General features: G+C 45.8%; 1 protein-coding gene across 1 annotated transcript; it reads right to left on the reverse strand.

Moving 5' to 3' along the window:
- Window positions 1-2,132: 2,132 nt before the first annotated feature.
- LOC122203771 (2'-5'-oligoadenylate synthase-like protein 2) lies at window positions 2,133-17,435 on the reverse strand. The gene is made up of 6 exons (XM_042910849.1): window positions 17,031-17,435; window positions 11,010-11,298; window positions 9,605-9,780; window positions 5,300-5,541; window positions 4,679-4,820; window positions 2,133-3,145 (listed from the first exon to the last, which is right to left on the reverse strand). The coding sequence occupies exons 1-6, from the start codon at window positions 17,226-17,228 to the stop codon at window positions 2,630-2,632; spliced, it is 1,563 nt and encodes a 520-aa protein (XP_042766783.1). The 5' UTR covers window positions 17,229-17,435; the 3' UTR covers window positions 2,133-2,629.
- Window positions 17,436-19,388: the final 1,953 nt, after the last annotated feature.

Genomic DNA, 19,388 nt, shown 5'->3' on the forward strand with positions numbered 1-19,388 from the left:
ATTCTGATGGTGGAGACAGACAATAAACAGGATAACTATGTCAAATTTTATAGTAAATAAGATGGTGAGAAATGCTAAGGAGAAAAACAGAGCAAAGCAAGAGGTTAAGAGGTACCCGGTGTGTGTGTGTGTGTGTGTGTGACTGTTTAGATGTTCGGTCTTAAATGACGTGGTTGGAAAGGCCTGAAAAGGAGATATTTGAGCAAAGACATGAAGGAGGCGAAGGGTGAGCCACATATATGCTAGAGGGAAGAGGCTCATTCGTGGCAGAAGGAGCAGCAGGTGCAAAGGTCCTGTGGTATCAATGTGCCTGGTGGGTTTGAGGAATAACAGGATGACTGGAAGGGAATGACCAAAGGGGGAGAGTGGGAGGGGATGAGGTTTAAGTGGCAAAGGGTGGGGAGTAAATGCTATGGGATCTTCAAGACCAGTGAGCCTGACTTTTACTCTGAATGAAATGGGGAGCCACTGGAGAGTTTCAAGCAGAGGAGTGACATGGTCTGACTTTTTTTTTTTTTTTTTTTTTATTCTGAGAGAGGCAGAGACAGCGCGAATGGGGTTGGGACACAGAGAGAGGGAGAGAGAGAGAATCCCATGCAGGCTCCACGCTGTGGTCACAGAGTCGGATGCGGGGCTCCAACTCACGAAACCGCGAGATTCTGACCTGAGCCAAAGTCGGACGCTTAACTGTCTGAGCTGCCCAGGTGCCCCTCTCCTGTGTTATTTAAATGTGAATCCTAGACATGACATCATTTCCCTGCGTATATTTTGAATATAAACAAGTCTTGCTAATGGATAGAATATGATGTGAGACAAAGACTAGACTCAAGGACCACTTGGAAGCTTTGGGTTTAACAACTGGAAGGATGGACTTGTCCTTAACTGAGTCGGGAAAGACTGGGAAGGGCGTGTTGTGGAATGCCTCTAACCCTCAGGATTCTCACCTGTAAAACGGGAGAGAAGGTGTTAATCCTACTCCTCCATCTAACTTCCGGGGTTGGGGGGGGTGGATAGGGATCCAATGACATCATGGTGGTAGAGAATCTTGATGTCAATGCCATGTCGACGCATGGAACTATGAATTTAGTGAGGAACAGAGAAAAAGAATTTTACTGAGCTGCAGAAGCAGATCTTAGTCAAGGCTTTGGGGCACACCTGATTCGCTGTGATCTGCTCAATTTAGACTGATGAAAGGTTGGGGGGGGATTTGATTTTTTTTTTTTAATGTTTATTTATTTTTGAGACAGAGAGAGACAGAGTGCAAGTGGGGGAGGGGCAGAGAGAGAGGGAGACACAGAATCTGAAACAGGCTCCAGGCTCTGAGCTGTCAGCACAGAGCCCGACGCGGGGCTCGAACCCACGAACTGTGAGATCATGACCTGAGCCGAAATCAGACGCTCAACCGACTGAGCCACCCAGGCGCCCGATTTTTTTAAAAGGGCAGGTCTAACAGCCCCCCCGCAGTGTCTCTCCCTGAGGCTGTGTAAGGGCTTTGGATTCTCTCTTGCTATGCGTGGCTCCAGTGCTCCATTGTCTGCGTGGAGGGGTGTCTTTTTACTCACCTGTAGACTTGAGCTGAGGCTGATCTGTTCTGACTGCATTTCTGCTTAGATGTTCACCCTTATTTAACTATACTGGGAACTGGTCCCACCCACCAGGACTCAAAATCTGATAGGCCAAGTAGAGCCAATAGATGGATTCTATGCTGGGTCAGCTGATTCCTTTGCGTGGTTGGGTTTGGACAGATGAGTGAAGCTATTGGGTAGGAGCATGGAATGGTCTACGACTCCAGCACCGGGCTTGTATGGGGGAGAATGGGCAATCTCAAAGAATGAGACGTAGCTGGGGGACGGGTGGGAGAGCATTCCAAACCACGTGGTCTCCAAAACAGAACTGGCTTGAGACCGTCAGGAAGATAATAGGGAAGAATTCAAAGTCATTCTTTGGTTCATTTGTTTGTTCAGCAAGTACGTGATGAACACGTACATCAGGCCAGCAGCATTCTAGACCATGGGGACACAGGAATAAGGCTCTTGTCAAGTCTCTTTAAATCAGGGAGACTTATGATCCCCACGTGGGAACACAATGAGGGTCCCAAGTGCTTTCACGGAAGGTCTGACCTGGGTGTAGGGGCAGAAAATGACTTGGAAGGCTTGTTAAGACACAGATGGCTGAGTCCCACCACCAAGAACTGGCTCGGGTGAATCCGACATAGTTGTTGAGAAATCTCATTTCTAAGATGTTCCCAGGGGATATGCCAATTCTGCTGGTCTGGGGTCCACACTTGGAGATTGACTTAGAGATGTGCGTGTTGAAAGACGAAAGCATGGGGAAAGGAATAGTTGATTCACAGTCATGGAGGTATGATCCGGCATTCGGAGCTCTGGAGATGCAAGGGTTTGGGCACATCTGGTGTGTTTTGAGAGTGGTGAGGCGAGATTAAGAGGTAAGCAAGGGCTAAATTGTCAAGGACCTTGAATGCCAAGCAAAAGAACTTGAACTTTATTACATAGGTAATAGGGCCATTGGAGGACTTCATGCAGGGGAAGGGTCTATTCATATTTATGCTTCAGAAAATCACAGTGGCCTGGGTAGAAGGGGGTGGGTGGGGGAAGAGGGCCATAGAAGTCTAAATCATGTACAACCCGACCGTGGGCACTCCTAGGGGCCTGTGGCTTCTCCTAATGAGCATGATGGTGTCACAGTCTTTGATGTGCAGGTCTGAGAGGCTGCAGTGATTCCTCAGTTTCCGATTCTGGAACTTTAGTATCTGATCCTCCACGTAAGGTCCTTCAGCCTCCTCAATCTTCTCTTTCAAGGCATAGATAGAGTCGTCAGGGTGGATGGCATAAGGCTTGCTCTGGCCGCTAGAGTTCTTCACGAAGACCTGGATCTCGGGAGGGAAGGTCTCCAGCACCCGGATGCTAACCTTAGAGAAGATCCCGTAATGGGCTAACGTCCGCTGGCTACTGAGCAGCTGCCGTTCCCCTCCCGGCTCCTGGAAGGAGAGACGCTGTTGCCCTCTGAGGCCAAACGTCCTCTTGATCTCCGTTTTCATCTTCCAGATGGGACTGTAGGGGTCCACCGACAATATCCAGGCCTCCTCTCCTGTCTTTTTCACCATCACCTGGACCTCTCTTGCTGGCTGGAAGGGAAGGAGGAGCAGACAAGGATATGTGATGGTCGTGGCTGTTGCCTCCAAATCCTCCTCTTCTTGTCTACCGATGATATGATGTATCGCCTACCAAGACACTTGGAGTAGAAAAAGGGGCTATCGATGATTATCGCAGCCAACGGGTATAAACCAGGACTGTCCCAGGCAAAACAGAACATTCGGTCGCCCTAGGCTTACAGGACCACTGGGTCACCCTCTGTCCTGTGACTCACCCTGATCAGAGTAACAAGTGGCAACCGTTCTCCAAAGAGCCACTCTTCCTGTGTGGCATTATTGAGAGTCCCCACCTGTCACACGGGGATAACATTTGCGCCTACCCCACAGGTGCATCATAGGGTTGTTCTAGGTTAAATAACCTAACAGATGTCAGGCACTGGGCCATATGTTCAAGGATATTCACTGTTATGGCAAAAGTCTGGGAGCAGCCTAAAGAATCTTTCAGTAGGGTGGGTAGTGGTCATAAAAACTACGGTACTTTCATTCACTGCATCATGCATGACACAGCTGTTAATCCAGGGTGACCCGATGTTCCTGTTGGTCTAGGGCAGTCCAGGTGTATGTGCCTTGTCCTGGCATAATTAGCCTCACCCCATCTCATGCTCAAAAATATCCTGGTTTGGAGTTTATGTTAGATGGTTACGCAGATCTGCCTTTGAGGCCAGCCTCAGAATTTTCCCGCGAGATGTGACATATGGGAGGGGCAACAAGATTTCTCTGGGAGTGGCAGGTTGGGGAGATTAGCTCTCAGATGAGCTAATAGTCCGGGTCTTTGAAGCCTAGATTCCTATGTAGTGTTCAGACCCAAGACTGCTATGATGGTGCAGGAAAAGCTGTGCCCAGGGGCCTTCACCACTGGTATCGTTGTCTGTGGTCAAATCCTATGTTCCTCACTGACTGTTTTGGTTGCGTCTATTAAGTCTCTTTCTCTTTCTTTTTTTTTTTTTACATTTTTTTCTTTTTTATTAATGTTAAAAAAAGTTTTAAACGTATTAACTTATTTGGAGAGAGATAGAGACAGTGAGTGGGGGAGGGACAGAGAGAGGGAGAGAGAGAATCCTTAGCAGGCTCTGCACTGTCAGCACGGAGCCCGATGTGGGGCTTGAACTCATGAACGGTGACATCGTGACTTGAGCTGAAACCAAGAGTTGGACGCTTAACCGACTAAGCCACCCAGGTGCCCTGATCCCTCTCTCTCTCTCTCTCTCTCTCTCTCTCTCTCTCTCTTTTAAATGCTTATTTGTTTTTGAGAGAGAGAGAGAGAGAGAGAGAGAGAGAGACAGAGACAGAGACAGAGTGCAAGCAGGGGAGGGGCAGACAGAGAAGGAGACACAGAATCAGAAGCAGGCTGCAGGCTCTGTGCTGACAGCTCAGAGGGGCTCAAACTCATGAACCGCAAGATCATGCATGACCTGAGCCACCCAGGTGCCCCTTGAGGGGATTCTTGGGGAGTTGACATGCGGTCATCATTGAATCATGACTGGGGGTTGGGGACAGGGACTGTACCTGTACATGCCAGCCCTGGCTGGGGTCTTCATTCCTACAGCAGGCCTGCCTCAGGCAGTGAGCAGCCTCTCTGGCCACCAGGTCCCATCTCTTTTCCTTTCCCAGGTTGTTGGTAGGGTCAGCTGGGTCCAGGATCACTGGCCTGGGAGAGAGAAAGGGAGTGGATCTCCATCACACTTAGGATCCTGGCCTCTGTCACTCAAGTCTATGGGATCGTACATGCTTGTGTGAAGGGAAGCATTCCTGCAAGCTCAAGTTCTCGGTTCCTGATTGGATTAGGTTACAAACTGTAACCCAATCAGAGTGAGCCTCGGGGATTTTGCTTAGAATCCTAGGACAAAGGCGTACTCCCTCTTGCAGTGGAAGGAAGGAGTTCAGATGAGAAGACTAGAAAAGATGGAAGTCATGAAGAGATGAGCCTGAATTCCAAGGTAAACCTCCCCGGGAAGGGCAGATTTCACAGGATGGGACCCTGAGGACATAGTGAACATCTGGATCACATCACACCTGAAGCTCCATTCATCTCTGGACTTCTCAGTTACAAAAGCCAGTAAGTTCCCCTTATTTTGAAACTCGCATGAGTTGGGCTTTCTATTCCTTGCAGCCGAAAGTAATACTCACCTGCATTCCTTCAACTGTTGTTTGATGTAGATTCTGACAGTCTCATTTTGGAAATCATAGTACTTGGTCCAATAGACGCAGATGTCTTCATAATCTATGAGGAGTTCCATCACGGCTCTAAACCCTTCATCCAGGTTGAAGTTCTCACTTTCATCTGTACCTATTTCCCAGGCGTAGATGGTCAGTAGCTCCAGTGCGTATTTTGCGGGCAATGCTTTGTTTCGATATTTAGGTTTCAAGTACTGCAGGGTTGAGGGGTGGGGAGAGGGAAAGAGGGAGGGAAGGAGGGAGAGAGACAGAGAGAATGGATATGAGATTGCTACCCTGGCAACTGGGAGTTTCCAGTTCTGTTTCCAGGTCCCAGTAACATTCTGTCAACTTCAGGGGTGCCTGGCTGGGTCAGCCAGTGGAGCACTGACTCTTGATCTTAGGGTTGTGAGTTCAAGCCCCATGTTGGGTATAGAGCTTGCATAAAAATAAAGAAATGAAATAACTATTTTGTCAACTCCATTTTACGTCTGGATTATGTAGCACATCCATGAAACCTGAAATGAGCCCAGCAGCTTGGGCTCTAGATGGATTATGTCCTGGGGCCATCAAAATTTCAACGAAAGAGGAAACCGAGGCCTCTCATGGACCTTCTGGGCCAGTGAGTCGGAATGGGGGAGGCCATATAATATAGTGTATATGGGAGCCAAATAAAAACAAAAACACATCGACACACTGAAAACATACAACAAAATCGGAACAAACTGAAAGATGGAGAAGGTGTAATCATGGGAAATTTTCAGTTCCTCAAAAATTAATTTAGAAATTTATTGTAATTACAATTAGCATCCCACTGGTGTTTTTTAGTGGGAGAAAAAGGATCTTAAGATTCAAATACAGGAATAAATGCTTAGGAGACCCAAGAAAATTATGAAAAAGAAAAACAGAGAGGTTGGTATTTGTTTTCTCAGATATGACTTAGAAAGCAGTTGTCCCCCAAATGGTGTGTTTTTGGTGTCAGTATAAACCGTAGCCAAGTGTAACAGAACAGAGTGCCCAGTGGATACAGAAATTTAACAACCGGTAAGGGTGATGAACAATGGGAAAAAAACGCATAATCCAACAAATGATGCTGGCGCAACTTGTCCGCCAATTTGGAAGAAAATAAAGATGATCCCACTGTCACACCAAATACCAAAATAGATTGCAAATGGAGTAAAAAATATATATGAGACATATGAGAAGAAAATTAAAAGACCACCTACACACTGCCGGCAAGATAGAAAAACGACAACCCAGAAAAGTCAGCCCTGTTTGTGTAGCATAAAAATTAGAAATAATTGTATTGCCAAAGATACGATAACTAAGGTCCACAGAGGAGCGGTCGATTGGTAAAAATATTTGCAACACATGAGAAATAATGGTAAATATTTACAAAAAGGTCTTTCAATTGATAAGAAAATGTCCCAGTGGGAGAAGATGCAAAATACATGAACAGGCTAAGTCCCCAAAGTTCAACTCCAAAGGTCCGTAAGCAAATGCGTTTTTGTAAAGAGTGTACCATAGAAAGAGTACACGTGATAGGATTCCACTTAAGTAAGCTCCAGGCATGAGCTGTGTGAACACAGATACAAAGAGGGGCGTAAGGCATAGTCTCCAAAAATGTTATTAGTATCATCTCACACATCTCATGTAAATTTAACAGATTTTTTTTTAATGTTTATATATTTTTGAGAGAGAGACAGAGCATGAGTGGGAGAGGGGCAAAGAGAAACACACAGAATCTGAAGCAGGCTCAAGGCTTTGAGCTGACAGCACAGAGCCCGATGTGGGGCTCGAACCCAGGAACTGTGAGACCATGACCTGAGCCGAGGTCGGACACTCAACCATCCGAGCCACCCAAGCATCCCGCATTTCATGTAAATTTTGCCTTCTCTCTTATGCTTTTTTTTCATCACTTGAATTTTTCATGAGCCCAATGTAACATACAAATAATCAGAAAAAATAATTGTTATTATGAAAATTATGATTACAAAAAAATTATTATTATTATTTTAAATGTTTTTAATTTATTTTGAAAGAGAGAGAGAGTGAGAGAGCGGGGGAAGAGCAGAGAGAGAGGGAGAGAGAATCCTAAGCACCCCCTACACTGCCAGTGCAGAGCCTGATGCGAGGCTCAAACCCATGAACCATGAGATCATGACCTGAGCAGAGATCAAGAGTTGGACACTTAACCGACTGAGCCACCCAGGAGCCCCATGAAATAAATTATTATTGTAAAAAGCCAGGTGGCATTGTTGATTAAGAGCACACAGGCAGGCACCTTTGTGTTCAAATCTCAGCCCAACTTTAGCCCTTGAGCCTTGGCTTTTTCATCCCCGAAATGGGGCTAATGAAAAATACATACATTACAGTGCTGTTGGAAAGACTGAGAAAAAAATATGCAGAGCACTCAGCATAGACCACGGCAGACAATTAATGGTTGATACATAGCAGGGCGCCTGGGTGGCTCAGTCGGTGAAGCGTCTGACTTTGGCTCAGGTCATGATCTCACGGTTTGTGGGTTTGAGCCCCGCGTCGGAGTCTGTGCTGACAGCTCAGAGCCTGGAGCCTGCTTCGGATTCTGTGTCTCCCTCTCTCTCCACCCCTCCCCTGTGCACACTCTGTCTCTCTCTCTCAAAAAATGAATAAACGTTAAAAAAAATTAAAAAAAATAAAGGTTGATAGGTGGTAGCTTTCTTCTTACTGTTGTATGAAATGCCTGAGGTCTGAACCCTGTGGAAAATCACATTTGTGCATGTCAGGAACCATTTAATTGTCCTTTAGAAACCAAGAGGCTGTGACCAAGGCACGGTGCGTTAGAAGTTAAGAGAATATCTGCACAGAGAAGGCAACAATCAGCAAAACTAAAAGGCAACTGATGGAATGGGAGAAGATAATTGCAAACGACATATCCGATAAAGGGTTAGTATCCAAAATCTATAAAGAACTTATCAAACTCAAAACCCAAAAAACAAATAATCCAGTGAAGAAATGGGCAAAAGACATGAATAGACACTTCTCCAAAGAAGACATCCAGATGGCCAACAGACACATGAAAAGATGCTCAACGTCACTCATCATCAGGCAAATACAAATCAAAACCACAATGAGACACCACCTCACACCTGTCAGAACGGCTAACATTACCAACTCTGGCAACAACAGATGTTGGCGGGGATGCAGAGAAAGAGGATCTCTTTTGCATTGTTGGTGGGAATGCAAACTGGTGCAGCCACTCTGGAAAACAGTATGGAGGTTCTTCAAAAAACGAAAAATAGAACTACTCTACGACCCAGCAATTGCACTACTAGGTACCTATCCAAGGGATATAGGTGTGCTGTTTCGAAGGGACACGTGCACCCCAATGTTTATAGCAGCACTATCAACAATAGCCAAAGTATGGAAAGAGCCCAAATGTCCATCGATGGATGAATGGATAAAGAAGATGTGGTATATATGTACAATGGGGTATTAGTCGGCAAAAAGAATGAAATCTTGCCATTTGCAACTACGTGGATGGAACTGGAGGGTATTATGCTAAGTGAAATTGGTCAGAGAAAGACTAAAATCATATGACTTCACTCACAGGAGGACTTTAAGAGACAAAACGGATGAACATAAGGGAAGGGAAACAAAAATAATATAAAAACAGTGAAGGGGACAAAACAGAAGAGACTCTTAAATATGGAGAACAAACAGAGAGTTATGGGAGGGATTGTGGGAGGGGGGATGGGCTAAATGGGTAAGGGGCATTAAGGAATCTACTCCTGGAATCATTGTTGCACTATATGCTAACTAACTCGGATGTAAAAAAAAAAAAAAAAAAAGTTAACAGAATAGAGCAACACCAAAGAACAGCCACAATAATGCAAAATGCTGTCCACCTCCCTACAATTCAGTTTCCAATTACATCACCTGCCTACACTATTTAGCTCTATTCTTTTTTTTAAATTTTTTAAAAGTATTTATTTGTTTTTTGCGAGACAGAGGCGGGGAGGGGCAGAGAGAGAGGGAGACGCAGAATTCAAAGCAGGCTCCAGGCTCTGAGCTGCGGGCACAGAGCCCAATGTGGGGCTCGAACTCACGAACTACAAGATGGTGACCTGAGCCGAAGTCGGACGCTTAATCGACTGAGTCACCCAGGTGTCCCTATTTAGCTCTATTCTGAGATGGCTTGTTTCCATCTTTTTCTCTTAAAAAAAAAAAAAAATGTTAGCGTGTACCTGCCCTCCTTGTTGTCCCTGCACCTCCCAGCCCGGCAGCCCAGCCCCACACCTGCAGGTACCAATGTTTCATCAGTCGCAGAAGGTTCTTCAGCTTGACAGGGCGACTTTTCACAAAGTGCCTCTGCAACTCTGTGAAGCTTGGCGAGAACTCCCCAGGGTGGCCGCCACTGGTTATCAAATCTTCATAGATTTCCGGAGGTGGTTTCGAGTCCGGGCAAAAATTTCCTGGGAGACAAAAGAACCTGTGTGAGAAAATCCACTCTTTGAGGAGAGGAAGATGGGAAATAAAACCACGAGGTAGCCAGTGGACACGAATTGTCTCCTGCACGAACAGCATTATGTTTCCCATTTTCCAACGGAAGCTTAGAGGGTTTGGTGGCCCCCTCAAAAGTCACATAGATTTTAAAGAGCTCCCATTGACCAAAGACTTAGCATGAGTCAGACACTGGGTGAAGCTCACGGAATCCTTAGAACAGCTCCATGCAGCAGGTAAAATTAAGTGGAACCATAGGGAGTGCCCTTTTTGAGGCTCAAGCGTGGTCAAATGTTGTCAATTTCCTATGGTTCAACCTGACATTATGCCATTTGGCAGGTTGGTATATTGAGTCTTGGAGGTGTTAGATAGCTTGCTCAAGGTCGTATAGTTAGTAAGTCTTAGTGCCAAAATTTGAAGACTTTAAGAGCCCTGGTTTGTTTGTTTTTTTAAGTTTATTTATTTATTTCGAGAGAGGGAGAGCACACACTTGCGAGTGTGTGGACAGAGAGAGAGGTAGAGAGAGAATCCCAAGCAGGCTCCACACTGTCAGCACACAGTCTGACTTGGGGCTCGATCTCACAAACCGTGAGATCATGACCGGAGCCAAAATCAAGAGTTGGCCGCTTAACCCACTGAGCCACCCAGATGCCCCAAGAGCCCTGTCTTTAAGAATGATTCCGACCTAGGGGCGCCTGGGTGGCTCGGTTGGTTGAGAGACCGGCTTTGGCTCAGGTCATGATCTCATGGTTCGTGAGTTCGAACCCCGTGTCGGGCTTGCTACTATCATTGCAGAGCCCTCTTGGGATCTTCTGTCCCCCCCCTCTCTCTGCCCCTCCCCTGCTCATGTTCTCTCTGTCAAAAATAAAGAAACATGAAAAAAAAGATTCCAATCTAACTCCAAAGACCCTGAAGTGCCTACTTGCCCTGGTGTTTCCCAGAAGGTCAGAGAAGAGTCTCCTCCCTGGGTTGGGTGGGAATCCAGAAGTTCCCTAGCTCCCCGGCAGCGGGACGTGGAAACACATGAGTTTATGGAAGGAATTAATCTTCAAGATATAGCTCCAGTCCCAGCCCTTCAGGGAAAAAAAGGCAAACTCCACTCTCCCCGCTCTGGCTTCCACTTTCCCAAACCTCCCCCAAGGCCAGGTTGGTGGAGGGCCCCTGCCTAGTTTCTCTGGCCCCGCCCCATTGTTGTCTTTACTTAGAGCGTCATAGGCTGGGAGCACATCCACACCAATGGCTTCACTGTTCTTCCTGGCCTGGACGTGGAAGGACAGGGAGCGGGGGACCCTGTTCGTCTCTCTCTGCGGGACCATGGTGATGCTGTAGGCCAGGCTCCTGCCATACTGAGTCAGTCTCTTCTCGATGAAACTGATGACAGATGCACGGTGTTCTGCCTGGTCTTGGAAGCTGGGGAAGCAGCTCAGGAACAAGACCAGGTCCACATCGGAGCTGTAGTTCAGCGTCGTTCCCTTCCCGGAGGATCCACCCTGGGGAGGACAGTAATGTTGGAGCTTCACCTCCCCTGGGGACTGAAGCTTTGAGGCTGGGGTGAAGCCAGGGGCCTCATGTTAGGCTGTCTACACAGGTACCAAAAGGAGCTCCTGGTTTCCTCCGTACATGGTGGCCTTTGCCGACCACGTCTTTTCATTCATTTAGAAAAATTAAGTACATGATAAACAGTTCAAAGAATATAAACGAAACGTAAAACCCTCCTGTACCTCAGGCCCTAAGCTCCTTCTGCAGAGGCCCCCACAGTTACCAGCTTCTTCTAGCTCATTCCAGAGATGTTCGATGCCTAACTGCGTGCCGTCCAACATGGTAGCCAAGAGCCACATGTGGCTGCTTAAATTTAATGTATGTTTATTTTTGAGAGACAGAGTATGAGTGGGGGAGGGGCAGAGAGAGAGAGAGAGAGAGAGAGGGAGACACAGGATCCGAAGCAGGCTCCAGGCTCTGAGCTGTCAGCACAGAGCCCGATGATGTGGGGCTCAAACCCACCAACTGTGAGATCATGACCTGAGCCGAAGTCAGACGCTCAACCAACTGCGCCACCCGGGTGCCCCTGTGGCTACTTAAATTTAAATGAAATGAAATTTATAAATTCAGTTTCATAGTCACACCAGCCTCACTTCAAGTGCTCAACAGCCGCCCACAGAGAGTGATGATTACATTGGGGGGCACATGTGTAGAACATTTCCATCACTGGGAAAGCTCTATTGGACAGCTCTGGCCTAGACAACCATACTCTTACGTATGTATTTTGTACATATGTTTTGTGTGCGTATGCACAAATACATTTTTTGGACTTTGTGTGTGCGGATGTGTGGGTATGCAGGGATGCTGGAAATTCCAGTGTGTAGGTAACATATGTGTTCATAGAACAAGGCACAGCGGTAGCCTTGAAAGATGCATCACAAATCTCTCCTTCTGGGGGCGCCTCATGATGTCGCCGTTTGTTAGTTTGAGCCCCGCGTCAGACTCTGTACTGACAGCTCAGAGCCTGAAGCCCACTTCAGATTCTGCCTCTCCCCCACTCACACTCTGTTTGTCAGTCTGTCTCTCTCAAAATTAAATAAACATTAAAAAAAATTTTTTTAAATAAATCTTTCCTGGAAAAGAAAGAAGCAGGGAAAAGGAATTCGGATGTCATGGACAAGCATCAAAATCCCGGTACAAAGTGAGGATGGGGTTCCCCTACTGGAGGGGGACTGAGGACGGAAAGTCCTGCCTGCCCTTAGCTCACCTGCAAATGATCTTCCTCTGGCCTTGTCCTTTCCCCCTACTTAGTGCCGATGCAGTTGCAGGGAATGAACTAGAAAACTACATGTTCTTAATATTTGGTCAAAAGAAACCTCAACAAGAGAAGGAGAAAATGTGTCCTCTTCCGCCAAAGTGTGGAAAGGCAGCCACTGTCCTATGGAATGTTATATATATTGTTAAGTTTATATATATATATATATATATATATATATATATACACACACACACATATATACACACTTATGTATAAATATGTATATATACACTTAGGTATGTATATATATATATACACACACACTTATGTATAAATATATATATATTTAAATAAAGTTTATTTATTTGTTCCCCTGTCCTGGGGAATGTTATTTTTAAAGACTCAAATTTCGGGGAGCTTGGGTGGCTCAGTCGGTTAAGCGTCTGACTCTTGGTTTCGGCTCAGGTCATGATCTCACGGCTTGTGGGTTTGAGCCACACGTCGAGCTCTGTCCTGACCGCGTGGAGCCTGCTTGGGATTCTGTCGGCCTCTCTGCTCCTCCTTCCTCTACTCACTCTCTATCGCTCTCTCAAAAATAAATACATAAACATTAAAAGAAAAATAAAGACTCCCAAATTCCAGGGGTTGTTGCTACGTCTGAGGGGCTGTCTCTGCTCCTTGGCTGGGTAAACAGCGCTGAAATGAACATGTTCTCTGAGGAAGGGGGATCTGGGGGTCTCCTTCAGTAGGCAGGGAAGGGGGCTGGCCCTTCTCCCCCGCACCATAAATTGATTTTTATTTTGAAATAACTACAGGTATGCAGGAAAATAGTTTAGACAGGTCTGCAGTTTCCTCCCAACGATCACACCTTATCTAAATATAGCCAGGAAATCAACATCGATGCAAGGCATATAGTTCTAAGACATTTTACACATGTGTAGATTCCTACAATCACCACTGAAATCAGGATACAGAACTATCTCATTGTATTTCCTCCTTCTGCTCTTTTAGAGACCTAACCACCTGCCCCCCCCCCCATCTCTAAACCCTAGAAACCACTAATTTGTTTTCCATTTCCATAATGCTGTCATTTCAAGAAGGACACAAAGGCAATTGTACTGTATGGGACTTTTTAGAAGCCGGCTTTTTTTGTTTTCACTGAGCACAGTGCTTTTGACATCCATCCCTGTTGTTCCATGTACTGCTAGTTTGCTCCACTATAACCACCTTTGTTACAGGTTGTTATTTGAGTTTTGACTTCGGTCCCAAATCGGCCTAATGTTGTTTACTTTTCAGAGTTCTTAAACACTTGTTTTTTGATGTCTGTCCAGAGTTTTAGCTATAATTTGTGTGAGAGTTTGTAAGAGCCTTACTTCATCTAGGTTGGTGCCAGAAATTACTTGTATAATTTTTAAAAATCATGGGGTGCCTGGGTGGCTCAGTCGGTTAAGCGTCTGACCTCAGCTCAGGTCATGATCTCGCGGTTCGTGGGTTCGAGCCCCACATCAGGCTCTGTGCTGACGGCTTGGAGCCTGCTTCAGATTCTGTGTCTCCCTCTCTCACTCTCTGCCCTTCTGCTCGCGCTCTGTCTCTCTCTCCTTCTCTCAAAAATAAACGTTAAAAAAAATCATGAGGGGCGCCTGGGTGGCTCAGTCGGTTAAGCATCTGACTTAGGCTCAGGTCATGATCTGGCGGTTTGTGAGTTTGAGCCCGTGAGTTCGAGCCCCTTGTCAGGCTCTGTGTTGACAGCTCCGGGCCTGGAGGCTGCTTCTGATTCCATGCCTCCTTCTCTCTCTGCCCCTCCCCCACTTGTGCTCTGTCTCTACCAAAAATAAATAAATCTACAAAAAAAAATTTTTTTTTTTTTAAATCACATGAGGCTGGGGCACCTGGGTGGCTCAGCTGGTTAAGTGGCCGACTTCAGCTCAGGTCATGATCTTGAGGTTCACAGGTTCGAGCCCCGCATTGGGCTCTGTGCTGACAGTTCAGAGCCTGGAGCCTGCTTCAGATTCTGTGTCTCCCTTTCTCTGCCCCTCCCCTATTCAAGCTCTGTCTGTTCAATAATAAATAAATGTGAAAAAAAATTTAAAAAAGTTATGAGGTAATTTTGATCTCAGGTTCCCATGTAGCCTTGATTTTGGCATCGGGTTCCTTGACCTGAGGAAACAGAATAGTACAAGGAAGAATATAGATGTCAAAGGATGGCAGTGATCAAGCACTGCAGGGGATATCTTTGCAAAAGTTACTGCTGGTCCCAGAAGACTCTCTAGGTCACTCATGGTAGGAAATCCAATGGTATCAGTAACATTTAACTCAAGAAAGTCACATTACTCTCACCACCATATAGATAGACGGAATCAGGAAAACTAGATGCAACTTAGAAAATCTAGTGCTTACCAAGGTCCAGAAAGGCAGAGAGAAGGAAGTGTTGAATTAGTGCAATGTAACCTCTTCCTTCCTCCTCACATAGAAACAGAAACATTCATTACCAACGTGTGTCCTTTTTGCAGTTGCTGGTTTACCAGTGTTTATCCAAACAGGGAGTTTAACTCCATAAACATTCATTCCAGGCATTTCTGATACAGCTCAAAATACTTGGGACATAGTTATTCCAGGAGTATTGAAACTTCTGGAAATAAAGATCATTGAGAGAACAAGAGGGAAAGGGAAAGTGATTGTTTTCTTCTTCTTCTTCAAATAGTCTGCACTTGACACATACCCCTAAAAGTGAGAATGGGAACTTCAGGGCAGGGGTATTCGAAGTAACATAAATGGCATATAGAAAATGCAACGTGCATCTCCAATGGAAACACAGCACTTTCAAATTCATGAAAGAGCTCTTTTTGCGACATATGTTAAAATACTTGAACACTTTCAAACCCACCCTTCAGAGAATATTGTCCCATTTCTGGTTTTCTTTTCTTTTCTTTTTTTTTTTTTTTGGTTTTCGGTCCTGAAAGCATACATTACAGTCCCTCCAGGAAGTTCAGCTATGTGGAACAGGCAGAGCCCCGCGGTGCAAAGTTTGTATCTTTTTAAGTAGAGAGTTTGTAATTCTTGATTTCCATTTTGGAAGCTCCTGCTATGCTGGTGACACCCCTGACTCTTTGGTTTCCACCCTTTATTTAAAGATTCTTAAAAAAAAAAAAAAAATTCCTTAAAGCCACGGGTCCTTCCTTTGGCAGCCATACCACCCCCAAGGCAAAGCCTGATTTACTTAAGTAAATTTTAGATATATGAAAATTAAGGGAGACCTCACAAAATGGGGTCTGAGGCCAGAGGGGGAGGCCAGCAGGAGGAGCGGTACCACTCAATATCAATTGCAGGAATTGTCAATTACAGACCCCAACAGAATTGTAAACAGACACATCAATTGCAGTGCCCCGCCCCCCCCCAAAAGATGCACGTTGCATTTTCTGCAAGGAACCGACTACCCCTGCAACTCAGCCAATGAGAAAGTCTCATTACTCTGACCAGCTTTTCCTTCAGAACAATCCCTCCCACCTTCCTCTTCCTTCCGGTAAGTTCCTCCTCTACTTTGCGGTGGGACTTGCTTATTATGGTTTTGCCAAAGCTGGCCCGTGTTGAGTTGCCATTCTTTGTTTTTCCTGAATAAACTTATTTTGCTGGTAAGGTAATTGGCTACTTTATTATTTTTTTTTAGGTTCATAGATATCTTTCATCTAGCGAAATTAGCAAAACCTAGCCTGATTGATGGTCAAGGCACTTTTGACTTAGGGTGGTATGTTAAAAGTTGTATTACAATTTAGTACTTTCCAGGAAAAACCATGATATAAGTGAGTGTTGAATTACATGGTCAGTCCGTTTAATCCATTAAGTACTCCTAATTGCTAGGTAGATTTTTTTTTTTAATATTTATTTATTTTGAGAGAGACAGCAAGCTTAGCCATATTTTTCCTGCCACCCTGGCAACCAGCTTGATCTCAAATAATCATCATCATCCCTTACCATCCCTCAGATTTATAGGATGATTTACTGTTTAAAAGCACTTGTCCACGCGGTAGGGTCTCCTCCCTAAGGGGGAAAAAACACCTCAAGGTAACCTGGCTATAGGCATATATGACAACATCCCTCACAACCTTGTAACATGAAACCACTCAACCAGACTACATATTTGTGTGTTACCATATATGGGAGACAAAAAAGTACAAAATATATGAAAAACTACGTCACGTGGCATTGGGGGCTCACTTCTTCCCGTAGGAACCCAAGTGATCAGTGCCAGCACGAATAAAGTTGCTTCCTGTAAAGAAAAGCCTGGGTGTCGCGACTCTCTCTGCGAGAATCCTGCTACACCCACGCTTTAACTCATTTATTCCTTGTAACAAATCTAGGTTAAAGACGGGGTGGGGGGTGGGGGTAATGAGGCTTCCAGAGATGAAATGACCTCTCCCACAAGGTCACATGGTTTCCAAGCGCAGGGCTTGGGATTCAAGTCCCCCACTCAAGTTCCCCCTGGCTCACCTTCACCACCTTTAACACCCTGACTTCCTGGTCTAGAACCAGCTCATCATGGAAGCATCGATCCCTGAAGAAACGTTCGATCCTCTGCCAGGCATCCTTCACTTCCTCCTTCCAGTCCCCCTCGGGCTGAAGGCTCCGCTCCACAAAGGCGGACAGCATGTCTGCGGGGGTCTCATACAGGTTCTGGAAGAGCTCCATCTCTACAGGACCAGGCTGCCCCTTAGGGTGAATTCTCTGGGCTTCTGCCTTGCCCTGTAAGGGGTCTAGCCTTTCTCCGGAAGGCTAAAGGACGGGGGGAACACATTCCATTCCTCCTCGGGCGGCCTCAGGCCCAGAGGCGGTTCTTTCCCGGGCCTCGCTCACTGGGTTTGGAAACCGAAAGTGAATTTGCTCAGCTGTAATTTTCTTTCTGTTTTTACGTGATCAGGAAAAAAAGGGCTGAGTGTGGGGCCGAGCGCCCTCTGGAGATCACTCACTGACTCTCAGTTTGAGCGTTTCCCAGGGTGCTGGCCTTCCCTCCCCCCCCCAGGAGCTGGCGCCTTCTTGAGGGTCCTTTTTCTCTGCCTGCCTCTGTTAACCCTTTCCCTACTCAGGGCCAGGCCCAGGATGAACTGAGCTCTTTCTTTTCTAAGAGCCAAGGTAAACACACCCTTCATTTGCCGTTTTGTTCCTCACATCCAGGCCAACGTCTCCCTTATCCCCAGGGTGTGCAAAAACTTGCCGGGGTCGGTGTTATGAAGTCAAAGCCGCCCTCATCCAAACTCCTTCCACAAAATGCCAACAAAATGCCAGGAGGATTTTTCTTCTCTTTTTTTGTTAACGGCAAGGATAAGATTTGGTCATTCATTGAGATCGTAGGTATGGGGCACATCTGGGGAAGCCATGGCTAGGAGGAGGAGACTGGGTTTTGGAAATACGGATGCTAAGGTGTGGTGAGGGACCAGGAGAAGCTGACTTCTGGCTGCACGGGCCACTCCAGGTTTTGTGGGAGGGAGAAAAGCATGCAAAGTGCCAAGCCCAGAGTCAGCAACACAGGGTCTGATGTGTCCACGGTACTGTGGATCTTTTTTCTTTCTTTCTTTCTTTCTTTCTTTCTTTCTTTCTTTCTTTCTTTCTTTCTTTCTTTCTCTTTCTTTCTTTCGAGACAGAGCATGAGTGGGAGAGGGGCAGAGAGAGAAGGAAACACAGAATCCGAAGCAGGCTCTAGGCTCTGAGCTGCCGGCACAGAGCCCGATGCGGGGCTCGAACTCACAAACCGCGGGATCATGACCTGACCTGAAGTCACAGGCTTAACCAACTGGGCCACCCCTCTTTAATCCTTTTAAACGAAGCTAGTGACACTCTTCGTGGAAAGGGTTCAGGGTTCCTGCCAAGGAACAGCCTTCCTCTCGCAACACCTGCATCCCTCCTCCAGACCAGAGGGAGCGCGGGAGGAGCGGGTCAGCATCCCTCCGGGAGGCGGGCGGCTCCGGTTGGACGCCCTGCTGAAGGTGAGCACGTTTTGGATATGCATTTTCATTTCTCTTGAGTGTATACTGGGTCACACCGTAACACTGTTTCACTATTTGACCGCCCACCTGCCAGACTGTTTTCCAAAGCGGCTGCACCATTTCCTGGACGATGGATCGCTGTGGGCTGTGATTGCTCGCCTTCCTCTCCAACACTTGACGCTCATCTGTTCTTTCGATGATAAGTCACCCTCTGGTGGTTGTGAGGTGATACTTCACTGTGGTTCTGATTTGTCTTTTTCTGATGGCTAACGATGTTGGACATCTTTTCATATGCTTGATGTCTATTTCTGTATCTTCTTTGAGGAGATTGTTCAGTTCATTTGTCTTTTTTTTTTTCTTTTACAAAGATGCCTTTTCTAGTATAGGGTTCCTGCCACTTCCTTCTTTCTCCTCCTAAATCCACTTATCCATTCTTTTATATTCCATGTTGTATCATCCTGGGTCTGAACGTGAAATTCCTTTTTTCTTTACAGGTCACTTTGTTACCATAATCCTTTACTAGCTTGGATTGCGATTTTAAAAAAATTGAAGTCTTTTTATAATTGAATCATAGTTGTTCTTTATTCTAGATACAGGTTTCTTATCAGATTCATGATTTTCAAATTTTTCTCTATATTGTGGCTTGTTTTTTTCACTTTTTAAATCATGTCCTTTAAATCGCAAGAGTATTAAATTTTGCTAATGTCCAATTTATGCATAATGGAGTCTTACTAGTTAGAAATTATATAGACCTTAAGTCACATCCTCATCAATATTTTGGTTCTGTAAATTAAAAGCCAACTGTGAAAGGATCAGGGAAAGATTTAGATTAGTTCTAGATCAGAAAAAGTTCATTGGGGGTGCCTGG

The sequence above is a fragment of the Panthera leo genome, chromosome D3 (genome assembly GCF_018350215.1).
Source record: "Panthera leo isolate Ple1 chromosome D3, P.leo_Ple1_pat1.1, whole genome shotgun sequence".
NCBI classification, from domain to species: Eukaryota; Metazoa; Chordata; class Mammalia; order Carnivora; family Felidae; genus Panthera; species Panthera leo.

Coding starts and splice junctions, on each gene's coding strand:
- LOC122203771 (XM_042910849.1), bottom strand. CDS start 17,228: ATGGAGCTCTTCCAGAACCTGTATGAGACCCCCGCAGACATGCTGTCC. Junction 4,821..5,299: donor CAACAGTTGAAGGAATGCAG/GTGAGTATTACT, acceptor TCTCTCTCCCAG/GCCAGTGATCCTGGACCCAG. Junction 3,146..4,678: donor GCCAGGGCTGGCATGTACAG/GTACAGTCCCTG, acceptor CTTCCCTTCCAG/CCAGCAAGAGAGGTCCAGGT.